The sequence below is a fragment of the Bufo gargarizans genome, chromosome 5 (assembly GCF_014858855.1).
Source record: "Bufo gargarizans isolate SCDJY-AF-19 chromosome 5, ASM1485885v1, whole genome shotgun sequence".
NCBI classification, from domain to species: Eukaryota; Metazoa; Chordata; class Amphibia; order Anura; family Bufonidae; genus Bufo; species Bufo gargarizans.
The window spans coordinates 150,314,286-150,339,777 of NC_058084.1; the positions used below are offsets into that span (position 1 = coordinate 150,314,286).

Consider the following 25,492-nt stretch of genomic DNA (forward strand, 5'->3'; position numbering starts at 1 on the left):
GAGGGAATGCGGTAGCAGCCACAGTATCCACTCCGTATGGAGTAGATTAATGTTAGAAACTATAGATCCAGCAGCCCAGTTCAAATCCTTCATGTGAGGAAGAAAGTTATACGATTGCCATCACTGCAATGAGAGTGAACTCAAACACTGCACCTGAGAGGGGGTTACCATTATACAGAAATAGTCACGACATCTAGGGCTAGCACAAAAGATACCATACAGTAGAAGCCACCCCATAGGCCCCTGGAGGAGGAGAACATATGGATACGAAAATTGTGGGCTGGACGGTGCAGCCTAGTAGGGCACAAAGCCAGGACCTCGAGTAGGAGTGGGGCTGACCAGAAGGACTTCCCACCAGAATGGGGCTCCGAGAGGGGAACGATGGAAGCCCGAGACAGCACACCAATGCCTGAAAGAGAAAACCAGCAGCCTCCCCAGGAGGAATGCGACAGCTGAAAACGCTCTGATAAGGAAGATGGTGGTGGTGCGATTGGATGCAATTCACTGACGGGAGAAGCCCAGGAAAAACTCCTGCAGTGGCTGGTGCAGCACCTCTCCCCGGTCTCAGGCTTGCCAGGGGCCTGTGGGGGTGCAGCATAGCTGCAGGGGGGACCGGGCTTGCTGAGGATAGTGGTGCCGCAGCACAGCTGTAGAAGGGACTGGGCTTTCTGGGGTCAGTAGTGCCAGCAGAAAAACAGAGGTGTGCGCAGGAAGGTAGGGGGGTTGGGGGTGCTCCCTTACTCACCCGATTCCCGTTCCCTGAAGGATGAGGCCCTGTCCAACCTTGGCCCCAGCAGGGTCCTTCAGCCTCCCAAGTTGCTCCCTTTGGTGGGGGAGGATCGGTGCCAGAAGTAGAGAAGGCCCAAGGCTGGCGGGTGGTAGAGTATTTAGTGGTCTGCCATACCACCTTTTCTTCTATCCTGGCTACTGTGCATGGTAGGGGTGCTATGTTCATATGTGCCCATATTGCTGAGAAAAATATTTGTAATATATGCAAATGAGTCTCTAGGAGCAACGAGGGCGTGGCCATTACACCTAGAGGCTCTGCTCTCTCTCTGCACCTTGACTGACAGGGCCAGGCATGGAAAATGTCAACACGTGTGGCTCTGGCAATCAAAGTGGAGAGGGTGCGGCAGTTGCAGAGAGAGCAGAGCCTCTACATTTTTTTCCCAACTACACCCCTTTTCTCTAGTTTCCAACTACATCATATGCAATATTAAATTGTGCCATTAGAAACTGCAAAAAAACAAGCATTCATAAGACTGTTTGAAATGAAAAAAAAAAAAAAAAAAAAAAAAAAAAAGTGATGGCTCCGAGAAGGCAGGTAGTAAAAAATGAAAACGCAAAATAGGTTTTCTAATTTGCGAACACTACACCCAAGTCAACACTTACTGGTAATGAAATCCAATGTCATGATTTCCAACAACAACTAGCAGCTCTGTATGAGGAGGGTGTCTGAACATAGACTGAAATCGGGTGAGATCATCCTCCCATGCCTGAGGGAAGAAAGAACATAAAAAGGAGTTAAAGAGGACCTTTCACTAGAATAAAAAATCTAAACTAAGCATAAAGACATGGAGAGCGGCGCCCAGGGATCTCCCTGCACGCCGCTCCGTTCTCCCGGTATAGGCTCCGGTATCTTCATATGTTCAGCTCAACTGGGAGGAGCCTGCCGGCGTCTCCTTCTTCCAGGCTGGAGTGCTGGCCAATTGCAGCGCTCCGCTCATAGCCTGAGAGAGAAAAAAAAAACTCTCAGGCTATGAGCTGAGCGCTGCGATTGGCCAGCGCTACAGCCTGGGAGAAGGAGACGCCGGCAGGCTCCACCCAGTTGAGCCGAACATATGAAGATACCGGTACCTATACCGGGAGAACGGAGCGGCGCCCAGGGATAATAGTAAGTGCAGAGAGATCCCTGGGCGCAGCTCTCCGTGTCTGTATGCTTAGTTTAGATTTTTTATTCTAGTGAAAGGTCCTCTTTAACTAATAGTATTCAATTTCGAGGCACTCTGTGGATGCAAAGATTACAATCTAGGGTCAATTATCAAACCAAGTATTCCGAGGTCAGTTTTAAGGCCTCTTTCACATGAGCAAGTTTCCCGTCAGGGTGTGATGAGTGAAACAAACGCGTAGCATCCGGACTGAATCCTGACCCATTCATTTCTATGGGTCTGTGCACAATTCTGCGTTCAGGAAAAATTGCAGCATATTCTACATCCTTTGTTTTTCACGCAGCTCTGATTCAATAGAAGCGAAGTTTTTCACTGATTATTGCTAGGAGATGTAGACTGTTATTCTTTATTCTATTTTATTTTTTTTCATGCGTGTGAAAAACACATCAAAAACTGATTGCACTCACGCGGAAAAAACTGAAACTGAACAGACCAAAGCCATCAGTTTTTTTTTCCTGAACAGACCCTGAGAGAATCCATAATGCTCGTGTGAAAGGGGCCTTAAGGTGGATTTACACGTACCAATAATCGTCCCATTTCCGATAATCTGGCCATCTAAATGTGCCACCACCTCCTGATAAATTAGCAAAACGCTTGTTCATCGGGCGATCCTATTGTCCATGCAGGCATCTGAATCATCGTTCCTGGGCAGCAGATCATTGCTGACAACCATTCTCAGGAATGAGCAATGATCTGCCTGTGTAATAGTGCCACCAATTACCTGATGAACTAGAAAACGCTTATTCATCAGGCAATTGCAATTTTTCAGCAAGTCTAAAAAATCATCGCTTGCCAGAGGCAGATCATGCTGTCTAATCACCATCTGCTGCCGGTGAACAATGATTCTGTATGGGTACAAGTGACGGCATTAACGATCACTCCTCCCCATACTGGGGAGGAGATCGCTCCATGTAATAGCATTGGTTCCTCTATTCACGAGCAAGCAATTCCCAGAAAGGAACCCTTCACAGTAATCAAACAACCTGATCCGCAATATGTGGAACACTACTAGCACCTGTCTGGCCCTGCTCTCCTGGTCCCCTGCTTACTGGAGCTGACATTCCCCTGACTGGCAGAGGAAGTGTCTGGCTTTAGCAGTGCTCTCCCTGAACTGACATCCCCCTCATCTGCCAACCTTGCAAACTTGTTGGGGGTGTGCCAGATCATGGCTAGCCTCCCTTGCTCTCTTCCCTCTACCCCGCTTTCGGACTGTTACTCAGCTTGCTTTCATACTACCACCCTCCCCCACATCTACCCCATAGAGTGCCTGCTCACTGAGCAAACTCTTTTCCAAATTGCCAACGCTTCTCAATGTCAAAATTCGCTCGTTTTGATACAAGATGTACGATTCCAAACGGGCAATTTGCACACATTTTGAACAAAGATTTGCACTCTTAAACGTCTGTTCCAGGACTGCATACATATGACAAGATGTGCACTGGACTGCGCGGTCAATAATGGAACACATATTAACCGCCTCCGGACCGCCTAACGCAGGATCGCGTTCCGGAGGCAGCTGTCCCAGGCAGAGTCACGCATCTATGCGTCATCTCGCGAGACGCACATAGGCGCGCACGTTCACAGGATCGGAAGGTAAGCAAGTAGATCCACAGCCTGCCAGCGGCGATCGTTCGCTGGCAGGCTGTAGATGCGATTTTTTGAACCCCTAACAGGTAAATTAGACGCTGTTTTGATAACAGTGTCTAATATACCTGCTACCTGGTCCTCTGGTGGTCCATTTTGCTTGGATCGACCAACAGAGGACACAGGCAGCTCTGTAATAAGTAGCACCAAGCACCACACTACACTACACCCCCCCGTTACGTATTAACCCCTTATGAACCCCTGATCACCCCATATAGACTCTCTGATCACACCCCTGTCATTAATCACCCCAATGTAAGGCTCCATTCAGATGTCCGTATGTGTTTTACGGACGTCTGAATGGAGCCTTACAGGGGGGTGATCAATGACAGCGTGGTGATCACCCCATATAGACTCCCTGATCACCCCCCTGTCATTGATCACCCCCCTGTAAGGCTCCATTCAGACATCCGTGTGTGTTTTACGGATCCACGCATCCATGGATCAGATCTGAAAAACACATACGGACGTCTGAATGGAAACTTACAGGGGGGTGATCAGGGAGTCTATATGGGATGATCACCCCCCTGTAAGGCTCCATTCAGATGTCCGTATGCGTTTTACGGATCCACGCATCCATGGATCGGATCCGCAAAACACATACGGACGTCTGAATGGAGCCTTACAGGGGGGTGATCAATGACAGGGTGGTGATCACCCCATATAGACTCCCTGATCACCCCCTGTTGTTGATCACCCCCCTGTCATTGATCATCCCCCTGTAAGGCTCCATTCAGATGTCCGTATGTGTTTTACGGATCCACGCATCCATGGATCGGATCCGCAAAACACATACGGACGTCTGAATGGAGCCTTACAGGGGGGTGATCACCCCATATAGACTCCCTGATCACCCCCTGTCATTGATCACCCCTCTGTAAGGCTCCATTCAGACGTCCGTATGTGTTTTGCGGATCCACGGATCCATGGATCGGATCCGCAAAACACATACGAACATCTGAATGGAGCCTTACAGGGGGGTGATCAATGACAGGGGGGTGATCAGGGAGTCTATATGGGATGATCACCCCACTGTCATTGATCACCCGCCGGTAAGGCTCCATTCAGACGTCCGTATGTGTTTTGCAGATCCGTGGATCCGCAAAACACGGACACCGCGGATCCGCAAAACACATACGGACATCTGAATGGAGCCTTACAGGGGAGTGATCAATGACAGGGTGGTGATCACCCCATATAGACTCCCTGATCACCCCCCTGTAAGGCTCCATTCAGACAGCGGAAATTGATTTTTTATTTATTTTTCTTACAAAGTCTCATATTCCACAAACTTTTGTCAAAAAATAAAATCTCACATGAACTCACCATACCCCTCACGGAATCCAAATGCGTAAAAGTTTTTAGACATTTATATTCCAGACTTCTTCTCACACTTTAGGGCCCCTAAAATGCCAGGGCAGTATAAATACCCCACATGTGACCCCATTTCGGACAGAAGACACCCCAAGGTATTCCGTGAGGGGCATATTGAGTCCATGAAAGATTGAAATTTCTGTCCCAAGTTAGCGGAAAGGGAGACTTTGTGAGAAAAAAAAAAAAAAAAAAACTTGTGCCAAAAAAAACTTCCATGAACTCACTCTGTCCATCATGTCATTTTACATATACCCATGCTGGGTGAGAGAAATATCTCAGCAAAAGACAACTTTTTCCATTTTTTTTATACAAAGTTGGCATTTGACCATGATATTTATCTCACCCAGCATGGGTATATGTAAAATAACACCCCAAAACACATTCCCCAACTTCTCCTGAGTACGGCGATACCACATGTGTGACACTTTTTTGCCGCCTATATGGGCCCACATTTCAAAGAGCACCTTTCGGATTTCACAGGCCATTTTTTACAGATTTTGATTTCAAACTACTTTGCACGCCTTTGGAAGTGAGTTCATGGAAGTTTTTATTTTTTGTCACAAGTTAGTGGAATATGAGACTTTGTAAGGAAAAAAATTAATAAAATAATTAATCATTTTCCGCTAACTTGTGACAAAAAATAAAAAGTTCTATGAACTCACTATGCCCATCAGCGAATACCTTAGGGTGTCTACTTTCCAAAATGGGGTCATTTGTGGGGTTTTTCTACTGTCTGGGCATTGTAGAACCTCAGGAAACATGACAGGTGCTCAGAAAGTCAGAGCTGCTTCAAAAAGCGGAAATTCACATTTTTGTACCATAGTTTGTAAACGCTATAACTTTTACCCAAACCATTTTTTTTTAATCAAAGACATGTAGAACAATAAATTTAGAGAAAAATTTATATATAGATGTTGTTTTAAAAAAAAAAAATACAACTGAAAGTGAAAAATGTCATTTTTTTGCAAAAATGTCAATAAATTTCGATTAATAACAAAAAAAGTAAAAATGTCAGCAGCAATGAAATACCATCAAATAAAAGCTCTATTAGTGAGAAGAAAAGGAGGTAAAATTAATTTGGGTGGTAAGTTGCATGACCGAGCAATAAACGGTGAAATTAGTGCAGTGCAGAATTTTAAAAAGTGGTCTGGTCATTAAGGGTGTTTAAGCTAGGGGGGCTGAGGTGGTTAATGGGCATTACACAAGAAAAAATACAATAATACTTCATACTAATGTGATGAACTATTACTTAATTTACTCCTGCTAGAAGTTATGACTAAATTGCTAACAGTCTGTGTTACCTGTTGTGGGGTTTGTCCCTGTGCAGCACTATCCAATGAGTGCTGCTAGTGTAGGACTGTGAAGGGTCCCCCCCAACTGGTAACAACCATCTGGACCTTCATTTAAAAAATGTTAGCAATAATAAAGGAATAGTACATCATAGAGTCATAAGAAAAGATGGTCCAGAATTATTATTACATCGGGAATGCAAGCAAACACGTCGGGAGCGGTGACAGGTCCTCTTTAAATGAGCACTGACTGATTGCTGTGGCCCTGCATTTGTTCTTCACGAAACAGAAAGCAAATAACGAATAGTCAACAAATCACTTTCTAGGATACAGAATAAAGCAAGAATGGCCTCCTGCCATTATGTCTTCTATAAAAATTAGAACGGGTGATATCATGGGGGGGGGGGGGGGGGTCAAGTGTCCGCAATCTTCTAGATGTATGTACCTGCCTCTGACAGACATGTTTACAAGATGATGGGACACTGAAAGAAAAAGCTGTAGCCTCATTACATTGACTGCTCAAAATGAGAGAAGGAAAGTGAACTCTGCCCTATTGAGATCTTGTATATTTTTAATTACTTGAACAGGACTATGGCAGATAAGACAAAGTGCATACCATCACTATGTCTCATGTATTTAATTTCAGAAGCGGAAAGAGGGGTCAAATGTACTAAACCTGTCTAAGAGACTGAGTAAACTGTGTAGAGGGAGCAGTCTAAAGATGGCTGGCCCTGTATGATACAGTCTGTGCATCTTGCAAGACTTGTCTAACTTTAACTTTACACCACCTGCAGGATTCAGAAATACGGTATGTGCATGCTGTCACATTTTGTCATGCCCCCTGAAGTGCGTATAGACAGTGAATCAGGGTGTGAGCACTTTATGGCAGCTGCAATGAATGGTCAGAAAAGTCTCAATAGACTGTTACAGTCTCCAGAAGGTGATGGAGTATAGCTCTCTCTCCGAGACCAGGGAGTGACAGGGGAGTAGGGTTGCAAGATCATCAGATCAATACCATTTCCATATACTTCTCGGTTCAGTACCGTCACTATTGTGCAGCTTAGTAGCATAGTGCGCGCACAACCTGCCGTGCGCCATGTTATGATCAGCGGCCTTTCGGCACCCACTGCCCTCCTTTTCCATCAGCGGCCACAGTGGGAAGTGAGGTATGCTTTCTTTATTCTCCACTGCTACCAATGATCAGGTGGAGCAGGCCGAGGGCAGTGTCAGGAAGGGAGAGTGGTGTGACGTGCAAGTGATGACACAAAGGGTCCTGCTTCATTATGACGACGTGCACTGCTTTGTGCCCAGGCTCGGACTGGCCCACAGGGGTACAGGGAATCCCCTGGTGGGCCCCTGAGCAAGGTGGGCCCCTAGTCTCCCACCCCCTGCACAAGTGGCACATAACACATTAGATTTACTGCACTACATACATTCAATGTACAGCTCCTCAACCAGCCAATGTTAATTAAAAAAAAACCTGTTAGATTATTTATTATATTGGAATGTATCCATACGGTGGGCCCCAAAATAAATTTTACTTGTTGGAATTGTGCCTCCATACGCGTGTCCCTGGCGCCATTCAGGGTTTAGCACAGTGATGCTAAATCAGATATTTAGCCAGTCTGACAGAAAGACACAGAAATATGGATGGTTAGCAGCCGGCAGCACAGAGGAGCATTGGGGTTAGTGCGACTCCCATTATCACCAGTGTTGCCATTATGTGAGATAATGGATGGGCTCACTTATTATTAGTGTGCGGCACATGGAGTTATTACCTTAGTACCTCACATTAATAGTAAAAGTGACCTCATAAAGTATCTCCTCACATAATAGGCAACATGGGGTTCGTCTGTGGGTACTTGATGAGGTTGCTTACTACTAATGTGGAGCACATGGAGGTTTAAAATTAATAACACTATGGGGGAGATTTATCAAACTGGTATAAAGTAGAACAGGCTTTGTTGCCCATAGCGACCAATCAGATTCCACCTTTCATTTTCCAAAGGAGCTGTGACAAATGAAAGGTGGAATCTGATTGGTTGCTATGGGCAACTAAGCCAGTTCTACTTAACACCAGTTTGACAAATCTCCCCCTGTGTGTCTTAAAGGGGTTAAAGGTGTTATTCAGGAAAATATATTTGACTTAGGGCTCAGGCACACGGCTGTGTTTCACGGCCGTGAGTGGTCCGTGGAACCACGGGCTGGATTCCTGCTGAGAGCAGGAGCGAACGGCGTCATTGGTTGCTATGATGCCGTGCGCTCCCTGCTGCCGCCGCAATACAGTAATACACTGTAATACACTGGTATGAGCCATTTTGCTGAACAAGACTTGTTTTACCCCAAAAAAACTACCAAGTTGTTAGATTTTCAAAGGGGACATTGTTTTATTGTTTTGGTATGATACTGCACTTGGTATCAGAATGAAAGTCCAAATTCTTTTATTGTGACAACCCTACAGGGAAGCTGCATAATGAGCCTCATTTGTGCTTATAGTGTTGTCACCCTGCCTTACGGTACATTCACACAACTGTGCTGTGTTTTGCGGTCCACAAATTGCAGATCCACAAAACACGGATACCGGCATTCTGCAGAACACCCAGGGACGGAGCGATGTAGAAAATTCCTATTCTTTTCTACGATTACGGACAAGAATAGGACATGCTCTATATGGCTCCGCACCCGTTCTGAAAAATTGCGGACATAGGGTCGTGTTAATGAGGCCTTATCTAGGCTTCCAGCAGGACAACAGATCCCCCATCTAGAAAGACATGAAGTGGTCAACCTATTGCATGCGGCCATTGCGAGGAGGAAAGAATAAAGGAAAAGGAGGAAGAAAGAAAGATAGATAGGGAGGGAGGGAGGGAAGGAAGGAAGGAAATATTTTTCACACAAGCTCATGTTTATTCCAACACAGTCAGTAGAAAGGTTACATATCTGTATGTATCTCACCTTAGAGTTACTCCATTTTCCTTCATCAAACAGATCCCCAAGGATAAAAACAATGTCCGGCTGCAGTAACCAAATGGCACTCTGGTAGGCCCGCTCCATCTGCCATTCCCTAACCAAAGAATACATGATATATTATGGGAAAGTTATTGTCTGTCATTTAGGCTTCATGCACATGGCCGTATCGTATTTCAGTCCGCAAACAGATGTGCACATTTTTCAAACTCCCTACAATAGAAAGGAATTATTCTCGTCCACTATACAGACCAGAATAATCCGCGGAACAGATACACGGATCCACTAAAAATGCAGATGTGTGCATGAGCCCATAGAAATAAATGGGTCAGTGTGAATAGTACACGGATAAAAATAACGGTCGTGCGCATGAAGCCTTAGTTTTACTGCTTGCTTTGCAGAAATATTGCACATAACTATTCCCGTTCTTCTCAGTGCTCACCTTCTTAATTTATCAAACCAGTGACCAGTGATTTCCCCAAGCAGATGAGTGTCTGATAAGAACATAGCCTTCAGTGGAGATGTTGGGTGCCGACTGGGAGTAGTCGCCAGATGTGGCCAGTGGCACTGGATTATAACAAGGTAGTACAGCAAGAACTCACAGAAAAAAATAACAACAAAAATGAAACCAAGGCACTTCAACAACAACACATTTCTCCTCCTAAGACGGGAGCTCTTTTCCGTGCCGAGTCCAGTCCTCACTACAGCCATTTTTCTGTATCTCACAGGGGCTCCGTAAACAGGTGACGTCCATGTGCTTTTCTCTGCATCCCAGGTGCCCTCTTGATGGTTGCAATCTGCCTGTCTACAGAAAAACAGTCACCGTCAGTCTAGCCAATCCACAGGATTCAGAAATCCAAATATACAAGTCTTTATGTTGTTTGCCTCTTTATGTGTGAAGGGGTTTCAGCAGGGTGTTCTCGCTAAACAAAACCACATAATGCTGGGTTCAATTACCATATTTACAATACACGGCCATGGATATGTTACATCATCATATATGTATTCAGCTTTTTTACTGTAAATACAGAGAAAAAGACTTTAACGGGGGTGTGCCAAGAGGATGTATTGTGTCATTAAAGAGCCTGTCTCACTTCAGCAAAGGGCATTTATGTGCAGGGCCCTTGAGAAACCTTTGGCAGTGGCTTAATAAAAGGGTCAAGCAGCTGAAATCCAACTGCCCAATCCATATGTCCCTGACATCTGCCACTACAGGAGAGATGGAACGCCCCTGCGGCCCCCATATACCTTAGGCCGATTTCACACAACCGTTTTCGATTTCTTTTTTTTCGTTTATGGGCCGTTTTTTGCGTTCCGTATATATAACCATTAAAAAAACGGAATGTACTCCGTATGCATTCCGTTTCTGTATTTCCGTTCTGTTGAAATACAGAACATGTCCTATTATTGCCCGCAAATCACGTTCCGTGGCTCTATTCAAGTCAACGGGTCCGCAAAAAAAAAAGGGAACACATACGGAAATGTATCCGTATGTCTTCCGTATCCGTTCCGTTTTTGCGGAACCATCTAGTTAAAATTTTATGCCCAGCCCAAATTTTTTCTATGTATACTGTATATGCCATACGGAAAAACGGAAACAAAAAGGAAACAAAAAAAACAAAAACAACGGATCCGTGAAAAACGGACTGCAAAACACTGAAAAAGCCATACGATCGTGTGAAAGAGGCATTAGGCTGATTTCACACCAGCGATGTGAATTCCAAAAGAGAACAGCCTGCCGGAATTCACCGGACCCAGCCCCATTAACCCCTTCAGGTCCCTGCCACCAGGCCATTTTTAGCAAATCTGACATGTGTCACTTTATGTGGTAATAACTTTAAAACACTTTTACATATCCAGGCTATTCTGAAATAGTTTTCTCGTCACATATTGTACTTCAAAACAATGGTAAAATGGAGTCAAAAAATGTAATTTTTATTTATAAAAAAATTGAAAAATTAGCAAATTTAAATTTCTCTACTTTTATAATAGATAGTATTACCTCCAAAAATAGTTATTACTTTACATTCCCCATATGTCTACTTCATGTTTGGATCATGTTGAAAATTAAATTTTATTTTTTAGGCACGTTAGAAGGCTTAGAAGTTTAGAAGCAAATCTTAAAATTTTTAAGAACATTTCCAAACCCCAATTTTTTCATGACCAGTTCAGTTATGAAGTCACTTTCTGGGGCTTACATATTAGAAACCACCCCATTTTAGAAACTACACCCCTCAAGCTATTCAAAACTGATTTTACAAACTTTGTTAACCCTTTACGTGCCCCACGAGAATTTAATGAAAACGGGAATGAAAGGCAGGCTTCAGAGTGGAAGGAGCACCATATGGCTTTTGGAGAGCGGATTTAGCTGGAATGGTAATTGGGAGCTATGTCGCATATGAAGACCCTACAGTGGAAACCCCCCAAAAGTGACCCAATTTTGGAAACCATGACCCTCAAGGAACATTTCAAGATGTGTAGTGAGAACTTTGTCCTCAAAAGGTGATTCATGGAATTGGCTGTGAAAATGAATTTTTTTTATTTTTTTCAGAAAAATTGACTTTAGGCCCAAGTTTTTCACCTTCACAAGGGGGAACTGGAGAAAATGCACCCCCTTATTTATTACCCATTTTCTCCTGATTACAGCAATACCCCATATGTGCTTGTAGACTGCTATATGGGTGTACCAAACGGGTCAGAAGGAAAGGAGCACCAAATGTCTTCTGGAAGGCAGATTTCTCAGGAATAATTGACAGGCGCCATCTTGCAATTGAACACACCCTGAGGTACCCCTAGAGTGGAAACCCCCAAAAAGTGACCCCATTCTGGAAATAATACCCCTCAAGGAATATTTTAAGGTGTGTAGTGAGCACTTTGACCCATCAGGTGTTTCACAGAATTAGGAAACGGTTGGCTGTGAAAATGAAATATTACAATTTATTCCATAAAAAGTTGCTTTACACCCACATATTACACATTCACAAGGGAAAACAGGACAAAACGTACCCCACATTTTGTTCCCCATTTCCTTCCGAATACGCCAATACCCCATATCTGCTAAAAAAATTTAGGTATGGGCGCGTGGCACGGTTCAAAAGGGAAGTAGCGCCATAAGGCTTTAGGACGACAGATTTTACAGGATTGGCTTTTGGGAACTATGTCGCATATGAAGACACCCTGTGGTACCCCAAGAGTGGAAACCCCCCAAAAGTGACCCCATTCTGGAAAATACACCCCTCAAGGAACATTTCAAGATGTGTAGCGAGAACTTTGTCCTTTAAAAAGGTGATTCATGGAATTGGCTGTGAAAATGAAAAATGTAAAAAAAAAAATTCCAGAAAAATAGAATTTAGGCCCAAATTTTTCACTTTCACAAGGGGTAACAGGACAAAATGCACCCCTCATTTTTTTTCCCCATTTCCCCCCGAATATGCCAACACCCCATATGTGCTCAGCAAATGATGTATAGCCACACGGCAGGCTTTAGAGTGGAAGGAGCACCATATGGCAGTTATGAGAGAGGATTTAGTGTCACCGCTACTTCTGTGAGAAGGTCTGTTAGATGTTCTTCTCCACCTGCATGAAGTTCTTTGTTTTGGTTTCACTTTGTCATCTACTTTCCTTCTCCCAGATGTCACCTATTTACACTAACTGTCTCCCTTTATATTACCTCCCATACTGCCTCACTTTTCGGTTTATACTTCTTCTTGGATTGTGTTCACTGCTGGATGCCGCTTCTGCCGATTCCTCAGATAAGTCTGTTTCCTTTATTTGTGTTTCCTTGCTGGCTTGATTCTAGGTGACCCTGACTCCGTCCGTATTAAGTGCACGGAGTCGGTGGTCGTGTCCCCTCACTATTATAGGGTTTTCAGGTGTCACATAGGATGAGGTACGTGGACATGCAATCGTCTACCAGAAAGACCTTTTCATGGGCATAGCAGTCAGGGAGAGCTCTAGGGGTTTTATAGGGCTCACCCATATGCTCCTTAGTTTGGGATCAAGCTAGTCGGATGTTTATTTATAAGTTCCAGCTTTCTGCAACACCATCCGTGACATTATAAACCGCCATAACCGTCTTAAGCATGGATCCGGTTTCAGCCTTGATTGACCGCATGCAGGGTCTTTCCGCTGGAGGTAGCAGATCTCCGTAAAACTGTGTCTCAGTTTCAGGTGACCAGTTCTGCTGGCGTTCATGGAGTTTGTTCCGAGCCTAAGATCTCTCTTCCGGATACGTTCTCCGGGGGTAGTGAGAATTTTGTTTGCTTTAGAGGGGCTTGCAAACTCCATTTTCGCCTACTTCCCCATTCCTCTGGTGATGAGGAGCAGAGGGTGGGGATCATCATCTCGGTGCTCAGGGATAACGCTCAGTCTTGAGCCTTTTCGCTGCCGGTCAGGGCACGGCCCCTCCAATCGGTGGATGAATTTTTTGTAGCTCTGGGGCAGATATATGATGACCCGGATCGTATTGCTCTGGCTGAATCTAAACTGCGTCTTTTATGCCAGGGTAAACAGTCCGCAGAGATATATTGTTTAGAATTTCGGAGATGGGCAGCTGATACTGGTTGGAATGATGCTGCACACCGAAGTCAATTTTGCCATGGTCTTTCGGAAAAATTTAAAGATGCATTTGCTTTTCATGAGAGACCAGCATCGTTAGAATCTGCCATGTCTCTAGCTGTTCGTATTGAAAGGCGTCTTAGAGAGAGAGAGGAGACTACTCCTTCCTGTCATATTCAGTCCAAGGACAGTGGGGCTGTCTCATTCAGTGCACAGGGGTCTCAGTCGGTCTCAATTCCCTCCGAGGAGGAGGCCAGCTGGGTTTGCTTGCCTCTTATAGTAGAGGATTCAGCTCTCAGAGGAGGGTTTGTTTCTGTTGTGGGGGGTATAAATCATTTGGCAAATGTTTGCCCCTCTAGAAGATTCATGGAGTTTTCTGAGGGTAATAAAAGAAAACTAAAAAGAAAAAAACCCTCTAAAAACTTTCCATTTGCTACTATTGGCAAGGTTGACGCGGAAATTGAAGGTTTGCCATTTACTTGTAGTTCCCGTTTTCTCCTACCTGCCAGGGTGGCGCTAGACAGCAAGAACATTGTTTGTGAGATTTTTGTAGATAGTGGAGCAGCTGTCAATAGGCATAGTTCACAATATCCATTTGACTGTGGGCTCATGTTAAGGATATGTCATGTTTCGTCTTAAGCAGATTACCTACTCCTCTAGTGTTGGGGCTACCCTGGCTCACTAAACATAACCCCACCATTGATTGGCAAGCAAGGCAAATAAATGGTTGGAGTGAGTTTTGCAGAGAGAATTGCTTCACGGCGTCTCTTTCAGAGGTTTCTACCAAGACTGTGCCATCTTTTCTCTCAGAATTTTCGGATGTGTTTTCCGAGAGTGGTGTCCAGGAGTTGCCCCTGCACCGGGAGTACGACTGTCCTATTAATCTCATCCCAGGCGCCAAACTGCCAAAATCACGTTTATACAATCTCTCCCAACCTAAAAGAGTCGCTATGCGTACTTATATCTCTGAGAGCCTGAGAAAGGGACACATGCGACCCTCGAAGTCACCTGTTGCCGCTGGGTTTTTTTTTTGTTAAGAAAAAAGATGGTTCCTTAAAGGGCTTCTGTCACCCCACTAAAGTCATTTTTTTTGGGGCTAGTTACATTCCTTATAGTGCGATATTTGCAAATAGAATGGTGTTACTTTCATTCAGCCGTTTCTTATAAAAACAAAGTTTTATAATATGTAAATCAGGTCTCTACCAGCAAGTAGGGCGTCTACTTGCTGGGAGCCGCCGCAAAAAAACGCCCCCTCGTCGTGTTGATTGACAGGGCCAGCCGCGATCTCCTCCTTCGGCCGGCCCTGTCAGCATTTTAAAAATCGCGCGCCTCTGTTCATTCGGCGCAGGCGCTCTGAGATGAGGAGGCTCGTCTCCTCAGAACTCCCTCGGTGCGCCTGTGCCGATGACGTCTTCTCTTTCGGTGATGTCATTGGCGCAGGCGCACTGAGGGAGTTCTGAGGAGACTAGCCTCCTCATCTCAGAGCGCCTGCGCCGAATGAACAGAGGCACGCGATTTACATATTATAAAACTTCGTTTTTATAATAAACGGCTGAATGAAAGCAAGTAACACCATTATATTTGCATATATCGCACTATAAGGAATGTAACTAGCCAAAAAAAAAATATGACTTTAGTGGGGTGACAGAAGCCCTTTAAGACCTTGTCTGGATTTCAGGGAGTTGAACTGTATCACGATTCGTGACCCATATCCGCTTCTTCTGATCCCGGACCTGTTTAACCAGATTGTTGGGGCTAAGGTTTTTTCTAAGTTGGATTTGAGAGGGGCATACAACCTGGTCAGGTAAGGGGACGAATGGAAGACGGCCTTCAATACCACTGAGGGTCATTTCGAGAATTTGGTTATGCCTTTTGGTTTGATGAATGCTCCGGCCGTCTTCCAACATTTAGTAAACAGCATTTTTCATCATTTAATGGGGAAATTTATACTGGTGTATCTGGATGACATTTTGATTTTTTTCTCCTGATTTCAAGACTTATCAAGACCACCTACGTCAGGTCTTGCTGATTCTGCGGGATAATAAATAGTACGCTAAACTGGAAAAATGTGTGTTTGCGGTTCCGGAGATTCAATTTCTTGGTTTTCTTCTCTCCGCTTCTGGTTTTTGCATGGACCCTGAGAAGGTCCGCGCTGTGCTCGATTCAGAGCTTCCTGAGAATCAGAAGGCGCTGATGCAGTTTTTGGGTTTTGCCAATTATTACAGAAAGTTCATTTTGAATTATTCCTCTGTTAAGCCACTCACTGATATGACTAAAAAGGGGGTAGATTTTTCTTTGTGGTCGGTAGATGCGCTTAAAGCCTTTTCTAGTATCAAAGAGTTTTGCTTCCGCTCCCATTTTAGTACAACCTGATGTCTCTCTACCTATCTCAGGGTCCCTCTCCTGCCAAATGGCGACAGTGTGCCTTTTTCGCAAGGAAACTCTCCTCTGCAGAGAGAAATTACGACGTGGGAGATAGGGAGTTGTTGGCCATCAAATTAGCTTTTGAGGAATGGCGCCATTGGTTAGAGGGAGCCAGACACCCTATTACCGTGTTTACAGACCATAAGAATCTGGCCTACTTGGAATCCGCCAAGCGTCTGAACCCGAGACAGGCCCGATGGTCTTTGTTCTTTTCTAGGTTTAATTTTGTTGTTACGTTCCGCCCTGGGGTTAAAAATGTGAAGGCGGATGCCTTGTCACGTTGTTTTCCGGGAGGGGGGAACTTTGAAGACCCAGGTCCCATTTTGGCTGAAGGGGTGGTCGTCTCTGCTCTTTATCCTGATTTGGAGGCAGAGGTTCAGGCAGCCCAGGCAGAGGCTCCTGATCTTTGTCCCCCTGGGAGGTCGTTTGTGCCTCTCGCTTTACGACACAAGCTTTTTAAAGAGCACCACGATACTGTCCTTGCTGGGCACCCAGGGAGCAGAGCCACAGTGGATCTCATTGCTCGGAGATTCTGGTGGCCGGCTCTTCGTAAGACGGTTGAGGGTTTTGTGGCAGCCTGCGAGACCTGCGCTCGTGCCAAGGTCACAGCCATTGGGTTCTGTCCATGGACTTCATTACAGACCTGCCTCGTTCCTCGGGGAAGACTGTGATTCTGGTAGTAGTGGACCGTTTTAGCAAAATGGCGCATTTCATTCCCTTTCCTGGGTTACCCAATGCTAAGACACTGGCGCAAGCGTTTGTTGATCACATTGTTAAATTGCATGGCATTCCTTCGGACATCGTCTCTGATAGGGGCACGCAATTTGTTTCCAGATTCTGGAAGGCCTTCTGTTCTGACTTGGGCGTTCGGTTGTCGTTCTCTTCTGCTTTTCACCCGCAGTCGAATGGTCAGACCGAACGCGTCAATCAGAATCTGGAGACATATCTGCGCTGTTTTGTGGCGGAGGATTGGTGTTCTTTTTTGTCCCTTGCTGAGTTTGCTTTGAATAACCTGTCATGCCCTGCTCTGACTATGTGCGGAGGTCGGCCAGAATAGCAGCATGTGTTTAGTGTTTGTTTTGGAGTCGTGCTAGATCCGCCTCCCATCAGGTGCACTGGGTGGGGTCATTAGTTTAAATGGCTCTCATTTCCAGTGCTCTGAGCGGGTTATAGAAATCAGTCTTGCCTTGGAAGTAAGGAAGGAAGGTTGTCTGTTCCAGCTCAGAAAGATAAGTGTGGTTTCAGTTTTTGTTGTTTGCTGTCTAAGTTGTTTGTGTCATCTCTCCCATCCAGGTTCTGTGCGAGCAGGCTGCTCCTATTTCCCCTTTTCACCATCTCAGGGAATCTAGGGTGTTCTACCCTAGGCACAGGGACACATCATTCCTACCACCAAGGTCTGAACGTGGGCTGAGCAGTGCAGGGAGAGAGGTCAGGGATTAGCTAGGAGGTGACCCTTCCCCTGCTTCTCGCCTAGTGCCTGGTTGTTGGTTTATCTGTGTGTCTGAGTGCTCGTCCACCGTGACATAACCGTCGCCAGGAGTCCTTTGATAAGTCACCATATTTTGGTGCATATGGGTTTCCTCCGCAGTTTGGGACATTCGCTGGAGAGGGGTCTTCTGGTTTACCTGATGAGTAGAGATTTTCCTTGTCTTTGTCATTTATTTGGCAAAAGATTCAGGGTAATCTGAAGAAGATGAGTGAGAGATATACGAGTGTGGAGGATAAGAGACGTGTGCCTGGTCCGGACCTGAATGTGGGTGATCTGGTGTGGTTGTCTACAAAGAATATCAAACTGAAGGTTCCCTCCTGGAAGTTGGGTCCTAAGTTTATTGGGCCTTACAAGATCTTGTCCATCATCAATCCCGTTGCCTTCCGTCTTGATCTTCCGTCTTGATCTTCCTCAGACTTGGAAGATCCATAATGTTTTTCACAGGTCCCTATTAAAACCTTATGTCCAACCCACTGTACCCTCCTCTTTGCCTCCTCCTCCGATTGTTCTTGATGGTAATCTTGAATTTCAGGTCCCTAGGATTGTGGATTCTCGCATTATCCGCGGTTCTCTCCAGTACCTCGTTCATTGGGAGGGTTATGGTCCTGAGGAGAGAATGTGGGTCCCAGTGGCAGACATTAAGGCCACTCGTCTTATCAGGGCTTTCCAAAGGTCTCATCCTGAGAAGGTGGGCTCTGAGTGTCCAGAGTCCACCTGTAGAGGGAGGGGTACTGTCACTGCCACTTCTGTGAGAAGGTCTGTTAGATGTTCTTCTCTACCTGCATGAAGTTCTTTGTTTTGGTTTCACTTTGTCATCTCCTTTCCTTCTCCCAGCTGTCACCTATTTACACTAATTATGCCCTTTATATTCCCTCCCATAGTGCATCACTTTGCGGTTTATACTTCTTCTTGGATTGTGTTCACTGCTGGATGCTGCTTCTGCCGATTCCTCAGATAAGTCTGTTTCCTTTATTTGTGTTTCCTTGCTGGCTTGATTCTAGGTAACCCTGACTCCGTCCGTATTAAGTTCAGGGAGCCGGTGGTCGTGTCCCCTCACTATTATAGGGTTTTCAGGTGTCACATAGTATGAGGTACGTGGACATGCAATCGTTTACCATAAAGACCTTTGCATGGGCATAGCAGTCAGGGAGAGCTCTAGGGATTTTATAGGGCTCACCCATATGCTCCTTAGTTTGGGATCAAGCCAGTCGGATGTTTATTTATAAGTTCCAGCTTTCTGCAACACCATCCGTGACATTTAGCTGGAATGGTAATTGGGAGCTATGTCGCATATGAAGACACCCTAAGGTGACCCTAGAGTGGAAACCCCCCAAAAAAGTCACCCCATTCCTTAAACTACACCCCTCAAGGAATATTTTAAAAGGTGTGTAGTGAGTATTTTGACCCATTAGGTGTTTCACAGAATTAGGAAACTCTTGGCTGTGAAAATGAAAAATGTTTTTTTTTCCAGAAAAAGTTGCTTTATACCCAAATTCTTCACTTTCACAAGGGGTAACAGGACAAAATGCACCCCACATTTTGTCCCCCATTTCCCCCCAAATATGCCACCATATGTGCTAAAAAATGATGTATGGGCACATGGCAGGGCTCTAGAGTCAAACAGCTAAATATGGATTTTGCTGACCTGAATTGGGGGGTTCAAGTGAACGGCGCTTAGCCCCGCCCAGGCCAGTTGATACTAGTCGTGACGTCACTGGGCCAGCGGTAAACAGTGAAAAGGCCGCGGCGCTGCTGCCTTCTCAAACAGCTGATCGGCGGGGGTCCAGGACCATTTTTATTTTATTGGGGTATTTTGCGTGAAATGTGTAAAATTTTATTTAGTATGGGGTGTGTATGTAGTGTTTTCACAGGTGATGGGGCTTGTTAAATAATTTAATATTTTTCGCCGTATAAGACGCACCGGCGTATAAGACGCACCTAGGTTTTTGGGGAGGAAAATAAGAAAAAAAATATTTTGAACTAATTGTGGTCTGTGGGTGATGCACTGTTATGGGGATCTGTGGATGACGCACTGTTATGGGGGATCTGTGGATGACGCACTGTTATGGGGGATCTGTGGATGACACTTATAGGGGATCCTCTCTGGATGGCGCTGTTATGAGGATCTGTGTATGACAGTTATGGTGGGGATCTGTGGATGACACATATATAGCATCTTATGCTATGTGTCATCCACAGATCCCCTCCATAAGTGTGGGGGTCGCATTTGCTTTTATAATGGGGGTGGGGGTCGCATCTGCATTTATAATGACAGCGGGGCCCGTGCAGTGACTGTATTCTACTACACGGGCCCCGCTTACTGTACAATCATATCCCTAATACCGTAGTTAATTGTTGTGTGCACTGCATGTAAAAGCATAATGAGCGATGATGAGCGCTATTACTTACAATTAGAAGCGCTTGCCGTTCGGAGCAGGGAGGAGGGAGGAGGCAGGAGGCAGGCCGGGAGGACGGGCGCTGGCAGTGTGAGTCATCCGTCATGCGCCCACGCCGCCTGCTTCATTCATGAAGCAGGCGGCGCAGGCGCGTGACGTATGACTCACACTGCCAGCGCCCGTCCTCCCGGCCTGCCTCCTGCCTCCTCCCTCCTCCCTGCTCCGAACGGCAAGCGCTTCTAATTGTAAGTAATAGCGCTCATCATCGCTCATTATGCTTTTACATGCAGTGCACACAACAATTAACTACGGTATTAGGGATATGATTGTACAGTAAGCGGGGCCCGTGTAGTAGAATACAGTCACTGCACGGGCCCCGCTGTCATTATAAATGCAGACGCCGGCCCCCAGCCCCTCCTCCCTCACAGCTGATATACCCGCCGCACGGCATCGCGGCGGGTGTATCATTGAAAACTAAGCAAAATCGGCTACATTCGCCGTATAAGACGCACTGCTATTTCCCCCCCACTTTTGGGGGGGAAAAAGTGCGTCTTATACGGCGAAAAATACGGTATTTGGGGGGAAATCTGCACAGTAAACTGAGCAGAACGATCAGAAAAATTGATGTTTCTGATCAGCGCTCAGCAGGTGCAGGACGCACGCACACATATTATGTAGGTGCAAAAATCTACACTAATACTATCTAACTAAAATTGATTTCTATCGAACACTAAAAGTACTTTTTAGACCAAAAAAATAAATAAAAGAACTGAGCACAAAAGTGACCAGTAAAAGACCAGTAAAAAAAATAAAAAATGGTACTTATTGGTGCTCACGCTTGGTGCATTCGTGCAGACACTGCAGTATAAAAATTTACTGCAGATACAAAAAAAAAAAAAAAAAAAAAAGAACACTAGCTAAAAATTAACTTATATACAGTGGATATAAAAAGTCTACACACCCCTGTCAGGTTTCTGTGATGTAAAAAAATGAGACAAAGATAAATCATTTCAGAACTTTTTCAACCTTTAATGTGACCTATAAACTCAACTGAAAAACAAACTGAAATCTTTTAAGTGGAGGGAAGAAAAAAATATAAAAATAAAACAATATGGTTGCATAAGTGTGCACACCCTTAACCACTTCAGCCCCGCTAGCTAAAACCCCCTTCATGACCAGGCCACTTTTTACACTTCTGCACTACACTACTTTCACCGTTTATCGCTCGGTCATGCAACTTACCACCCAAATGAATTTTACCTCCTTTTCTTCTCACTAATAGAGCTTTCATTTGGTGGTATTTCATTGCTGCTGACATTTTTACTTTTTTTGTTATTAATCAAAATGTAACGATTTTTTTGCAAAACAAAATGACATTTTTCACTTTCAGCTGTAAAATTTTGCAAAAAAAACGACATCCATATATACATTTTTCGCTAAATTTATAGTTCTACATGTCTTTGATAAAAAAAAAATGTTTGGGCAAAAAAAAAAAAAAATGGTTTGGGTAAAAGTTATAGCGTTTACAAACTATGGTACAAAAATGTGAATTTCCGCTTTTTGAAGCAGCTCTGACTTTCTGAGCACCTGTCATGATTCCTGAGGTTCTACAATGCCCAGACAGTACAAACACCCCACAAATGACCCCATTTCGGAAAGTAGGCACCCTAAGGTATTCGCTGATGGGCATAGTGAGTTCATAGAACTTTTTATTTTTTGTCACAAGTTAGCGGAAAATGATGATTTTTATTTTATTTTTTTCTTACAAAGTCTCATATTCCACTAACTTGCGACAAAAAATAAAAAATTCTAGGAACTCGCCATGCCCCTCACAGAATACCTTGGGGTGTCTTCTTTCCAAAATGGGGTCACTTGTGGGGTAGTTATACTGCCCTGGCAATTTAGGGGCCCAAATGTGTGAGAAGTACTTTGCAATCAAAATGTGTAAAAAATGGCCTGCGAAATCCGAAAGGTGCACTTTGGAATATGTGCCCCTTTGCCCACCTTGGCTGCAAAAAAGTGTCACACATCTGGTATCGCCGTACTCAGGAGAAGTTGGGGAATGTGTTTTGGGGTGTCATTTTACATATACCCATGCTGGGTGAGAGAAATATCTTGGCAAAAGACAACTTTTCCAATTTTTTTATACAAAGTTGTCTTTTGCCAAGATATTTCTCTCACCCAGCATGGGTATATGTAAAATCACACCCCAAAACACATTGCCCAACTTCTCCTGAGTACGGCGATACCAGATGTGTGACACTTTTTTGCAGCCTAGATGCGCAAAGGTGCCCAAATTCCTTTTAGGAGGGCATTTTTAGACATTTGGATCCCAGACTTCTTCTCACACTTTCGGGCCCCTAAAAAGCCAGGGCAGTATAAATACCCCACATGTGACCCCACTTTGGAAAGAAGACACCCCAAGGTATTCAATGAGGGGCCTGGCGAGTTCATAGAATTTTTTATTTTTTTTTGCATAAGTTAGCGGAAATTGATTTTTTTTTAGTTTTTTTCTCACAAAGTCTCACTTTCCGCTAACTTAGGACAAAAATTTCAATCTTTCATGGACTCAATATGCCCCTCACGGAATACCTTGGGGTGTCTTCTTTCCGAAATGGGGTCACATGTGGGATATTTATACTGCCCTGGCTTTTTAGGGGCCCTAAAGCGTGAGAAGAAGTCTGGAATATAAATGTCTAAAAATGTTTACGCATTTGGATTCCGTGAGGGGTATGGTGAGTTCATGTGAGATTTTATTTTTTGACACAAGTTAGGCTACTTTCACACTAGCGTTCGGGCGGATCCGTTCAGAACGGATCCGCCCATAATAATGCAGACGGAGGCTCCGTTCAGTACGGATCCGTCTGCATTATTTTAGCAAAAAAAAGCTAAGTGTGGAAATAGCCTGGGACGGATCCGTCCAGACTTTCAATGTAAAGTCAATGGGGGACGGATCCGCTTGAAGATTGAGCCACATTGTGGCATCTTCAAACGGATCCGTCCCCATTGACTTACATTGTAAGTCTGGACGGATCCGCACGCCTCCGCACGGCCAGGCGGACACCCGAACGCTGCAAGCAGCGTTCAGCTGTCCGCCTGTCCGTGCGGAGGCGAGCGGAGCGGAGGCTGAACGCCACCAGACTGATGCAGTCTGAGCGGATCCGCCTCCATTCAGACTGCATCAGGGGTGGACGGCTGCGTTCGGGTCCGCTCGTGAGCTCCTTCAAACGGAGCTCACGAACGGAATACCGAACGCTAGTGTGAAAGCAGCCTTAGTGGAATATGAGACTTTGTAAGAAAAAACTAACAAAAAAATAAATATATTTCCGCTAACTTGGGCCAAAAAAATGTCTGAATGGAGCCTTACAGGGGGGGTGATCAATGACAGGGGGGTGATCACCCATATAGACTCCCTGATCACCCCCCTGTCATTGATCACCCCCCTGGTAAGGCTCCATTCAGACGTCCGTATGATTTTTACGGATCCATGGATCGGATCCGCAAAACACATGCGGACGTCTGAATGGAGCCTTACAGGGAGGTGATCAATGACAGGGGGTGATCAGGGAGTGTATATGGGTGATCACCCCCCGTCATTGATCACCCCCCTGGTAAGGCTCCATTCAGACGTCCGTATGATTTTTACGGATCCATGGATACATGGATCGGATCCGCAAAACACATGCGGATGTCTGAATGGAGCCTTACAGGGGGGTGATCAATGACAGGGGGTGATCAGGGAGTGTATATGGGTGATCACCCCCCTGTCATTGATCACCCCCCTGGTAAGGCTCCATTCAGACGTCCGTATGATTTTTACGGATCCATGGATCGGATCCGCAAAATACATGCGGACGTCTGAATGGAGCCTTACAGGGGGGTGATCAATGACAGGGGGTGATCAGGGAGTGTATATGGGATGATCACCCCCCTGTAAGGCTCCATTCAGACGTCCGCATGTGTTTTGCGGATCCGATCCATGTATCCATGGATCCGTAAAAATCATACGGACGTCTGAATGGAGCCTTACAGGGGGGGGTGATCAATGACAGGGGGGTGATCAATGACAGGGGGTGATCAGGGAATCTATATGGGTGATCACCCGCCTGTCATTGATCATCCCCCTGTAAGGCTCCATTCAGACGTCCGCATGTGTTTTGCGGATCCGATCCATGTATCTGTGGATCCGTAAAAATCATACGGACGTCTGAACGGAGCCTGACAGGGGGGTGATCAATGACAGGGGGGTGATCAATGACAGGGGGGGTGATCAGGGAGTTTATATGGGGTGATCAGGGGTTTATAAGGGGTTAATAAGTGACGGGAGGGGGGGGGTGTAGTGTAGTGTAGTGTTTGGTTCTACTTTACACATCTACCTGTGTCCTCTGGTGGTCGATCCTAATAAAAGGGACCACCAGAGGACCAGGTAGTAGGTATATTAGACGCTGTTATCAAAACAGCGTCTAATATACCTGTTAGGGGTTAAAAAAAAAATCACATCTCCAGCCTGCCAGCGAGCGATCGCCGCTGGCAGGCTGGAGATCCACTCGCCTACCTTCTGTTCCTGTGAGCGCGCGCGCCTGCGTGCGTTCACAGGAAATCTCGGGTATCGCGAGATGACGCGCCAATACGTCCAGGAGAAATAGATCAACCACCTCCCGGACGCATCGGCGCGTTAGGCGGTCGGGAGGTGGTTAAACTAATACTTTGTTAAAGCACATTTTGATTTTATTACAGTCTTTTCGGGTATGAGTCTATCAGCATGGCACATTTCGGCTCTTCTTGGCAAAAACACTCCAAATCTGTCAGATTGCGAGGGCATCTCCTGTGCACAGCCCTCTTCAGATCACCCCACAGATTTTCAATCGCATTCAGGTCTGGGCTCTGGCTGGGCCATTCCAAAACTTTAATCTTCTGGTAAAGCCATTCCTTTGTTGATTTGGATGTATGCTTTGGGTCGTTGTCATGCTGAAAGATGAAGTTCCTCTTTATGTTCATCTTTCTAGCAGAAGCCTGAAGGTTTTGTGCCAATATTGACTGGTATTTGTAACGGTTCATAATTCCGTCTAGCTTAACTAAGGCCCCAGTTCCAGCTGAAGAATAACAGCCCCCAAAGCATGATGCTGCCACCACCATGCTTCACTGTGGGTATAGTGTTCTTTTGGTGATGTGCAGTGTTGTTTTTGCGCCAAACATATCTTTTGGAATTATGGCCCAAAAATTTTACCTTTGTTTCATCAGACCATAACACCTTTTCCCACATGCTTTTTGGGAGACTTCAGATGTGTTTTTACTAAATGTAGCTTGGCTTGGATGTTTTTCTTCGTAAGAAAAGGCTTTTGAACCTCTCGGCATGCAGTCACCAGCTAGGATGGCTGCATACAAGGAGGTTCTGCCCTTTGGCTG

General features: G+C 45.2%; 1 protein-coding gene across 5 annotated transcripts in view; it reads right to left on the minus strand.

Annotated features, from left to right (window-relative positions):
* The window catches only part of MPPE1 (metallophosphoesterase 1), a 174,757-nt gene that overhangs the window by 63,083 nt on the left and 86,182 nt on the right, over positions 1 to 25,492 (minus strand). For 4 of the 5 annotated variants that reach the window (XM_044293654.1, XM_044293651.1, XM_044293653.1 and 1 more), the window contains exons 2-4: positions 9,663 to 10,025; positions 9,209 to 9,317; positions 1,393 to 1,496 (exon numbers count right to left, since the gene is read on the minus strand). In XM_044293654.1, the coding sequence (XP_044149589.1) occupies positions 1,393 to 1,496; positions 9,209 to 9,317; positions 9,663 to 9,931 (482 nt within the window). In that variant the 5' untranslated portion in view covers positions 9,932 to 10,025. The remainder of the gene's footprint in view (positions 1 to 1,392; positions 1,497 to 9,208; positions 9,318 to 9,662; positions 10,026 to 25,492) is intronic. The other variant, XM_044293652.1, reaches the window with a different exon arrangement.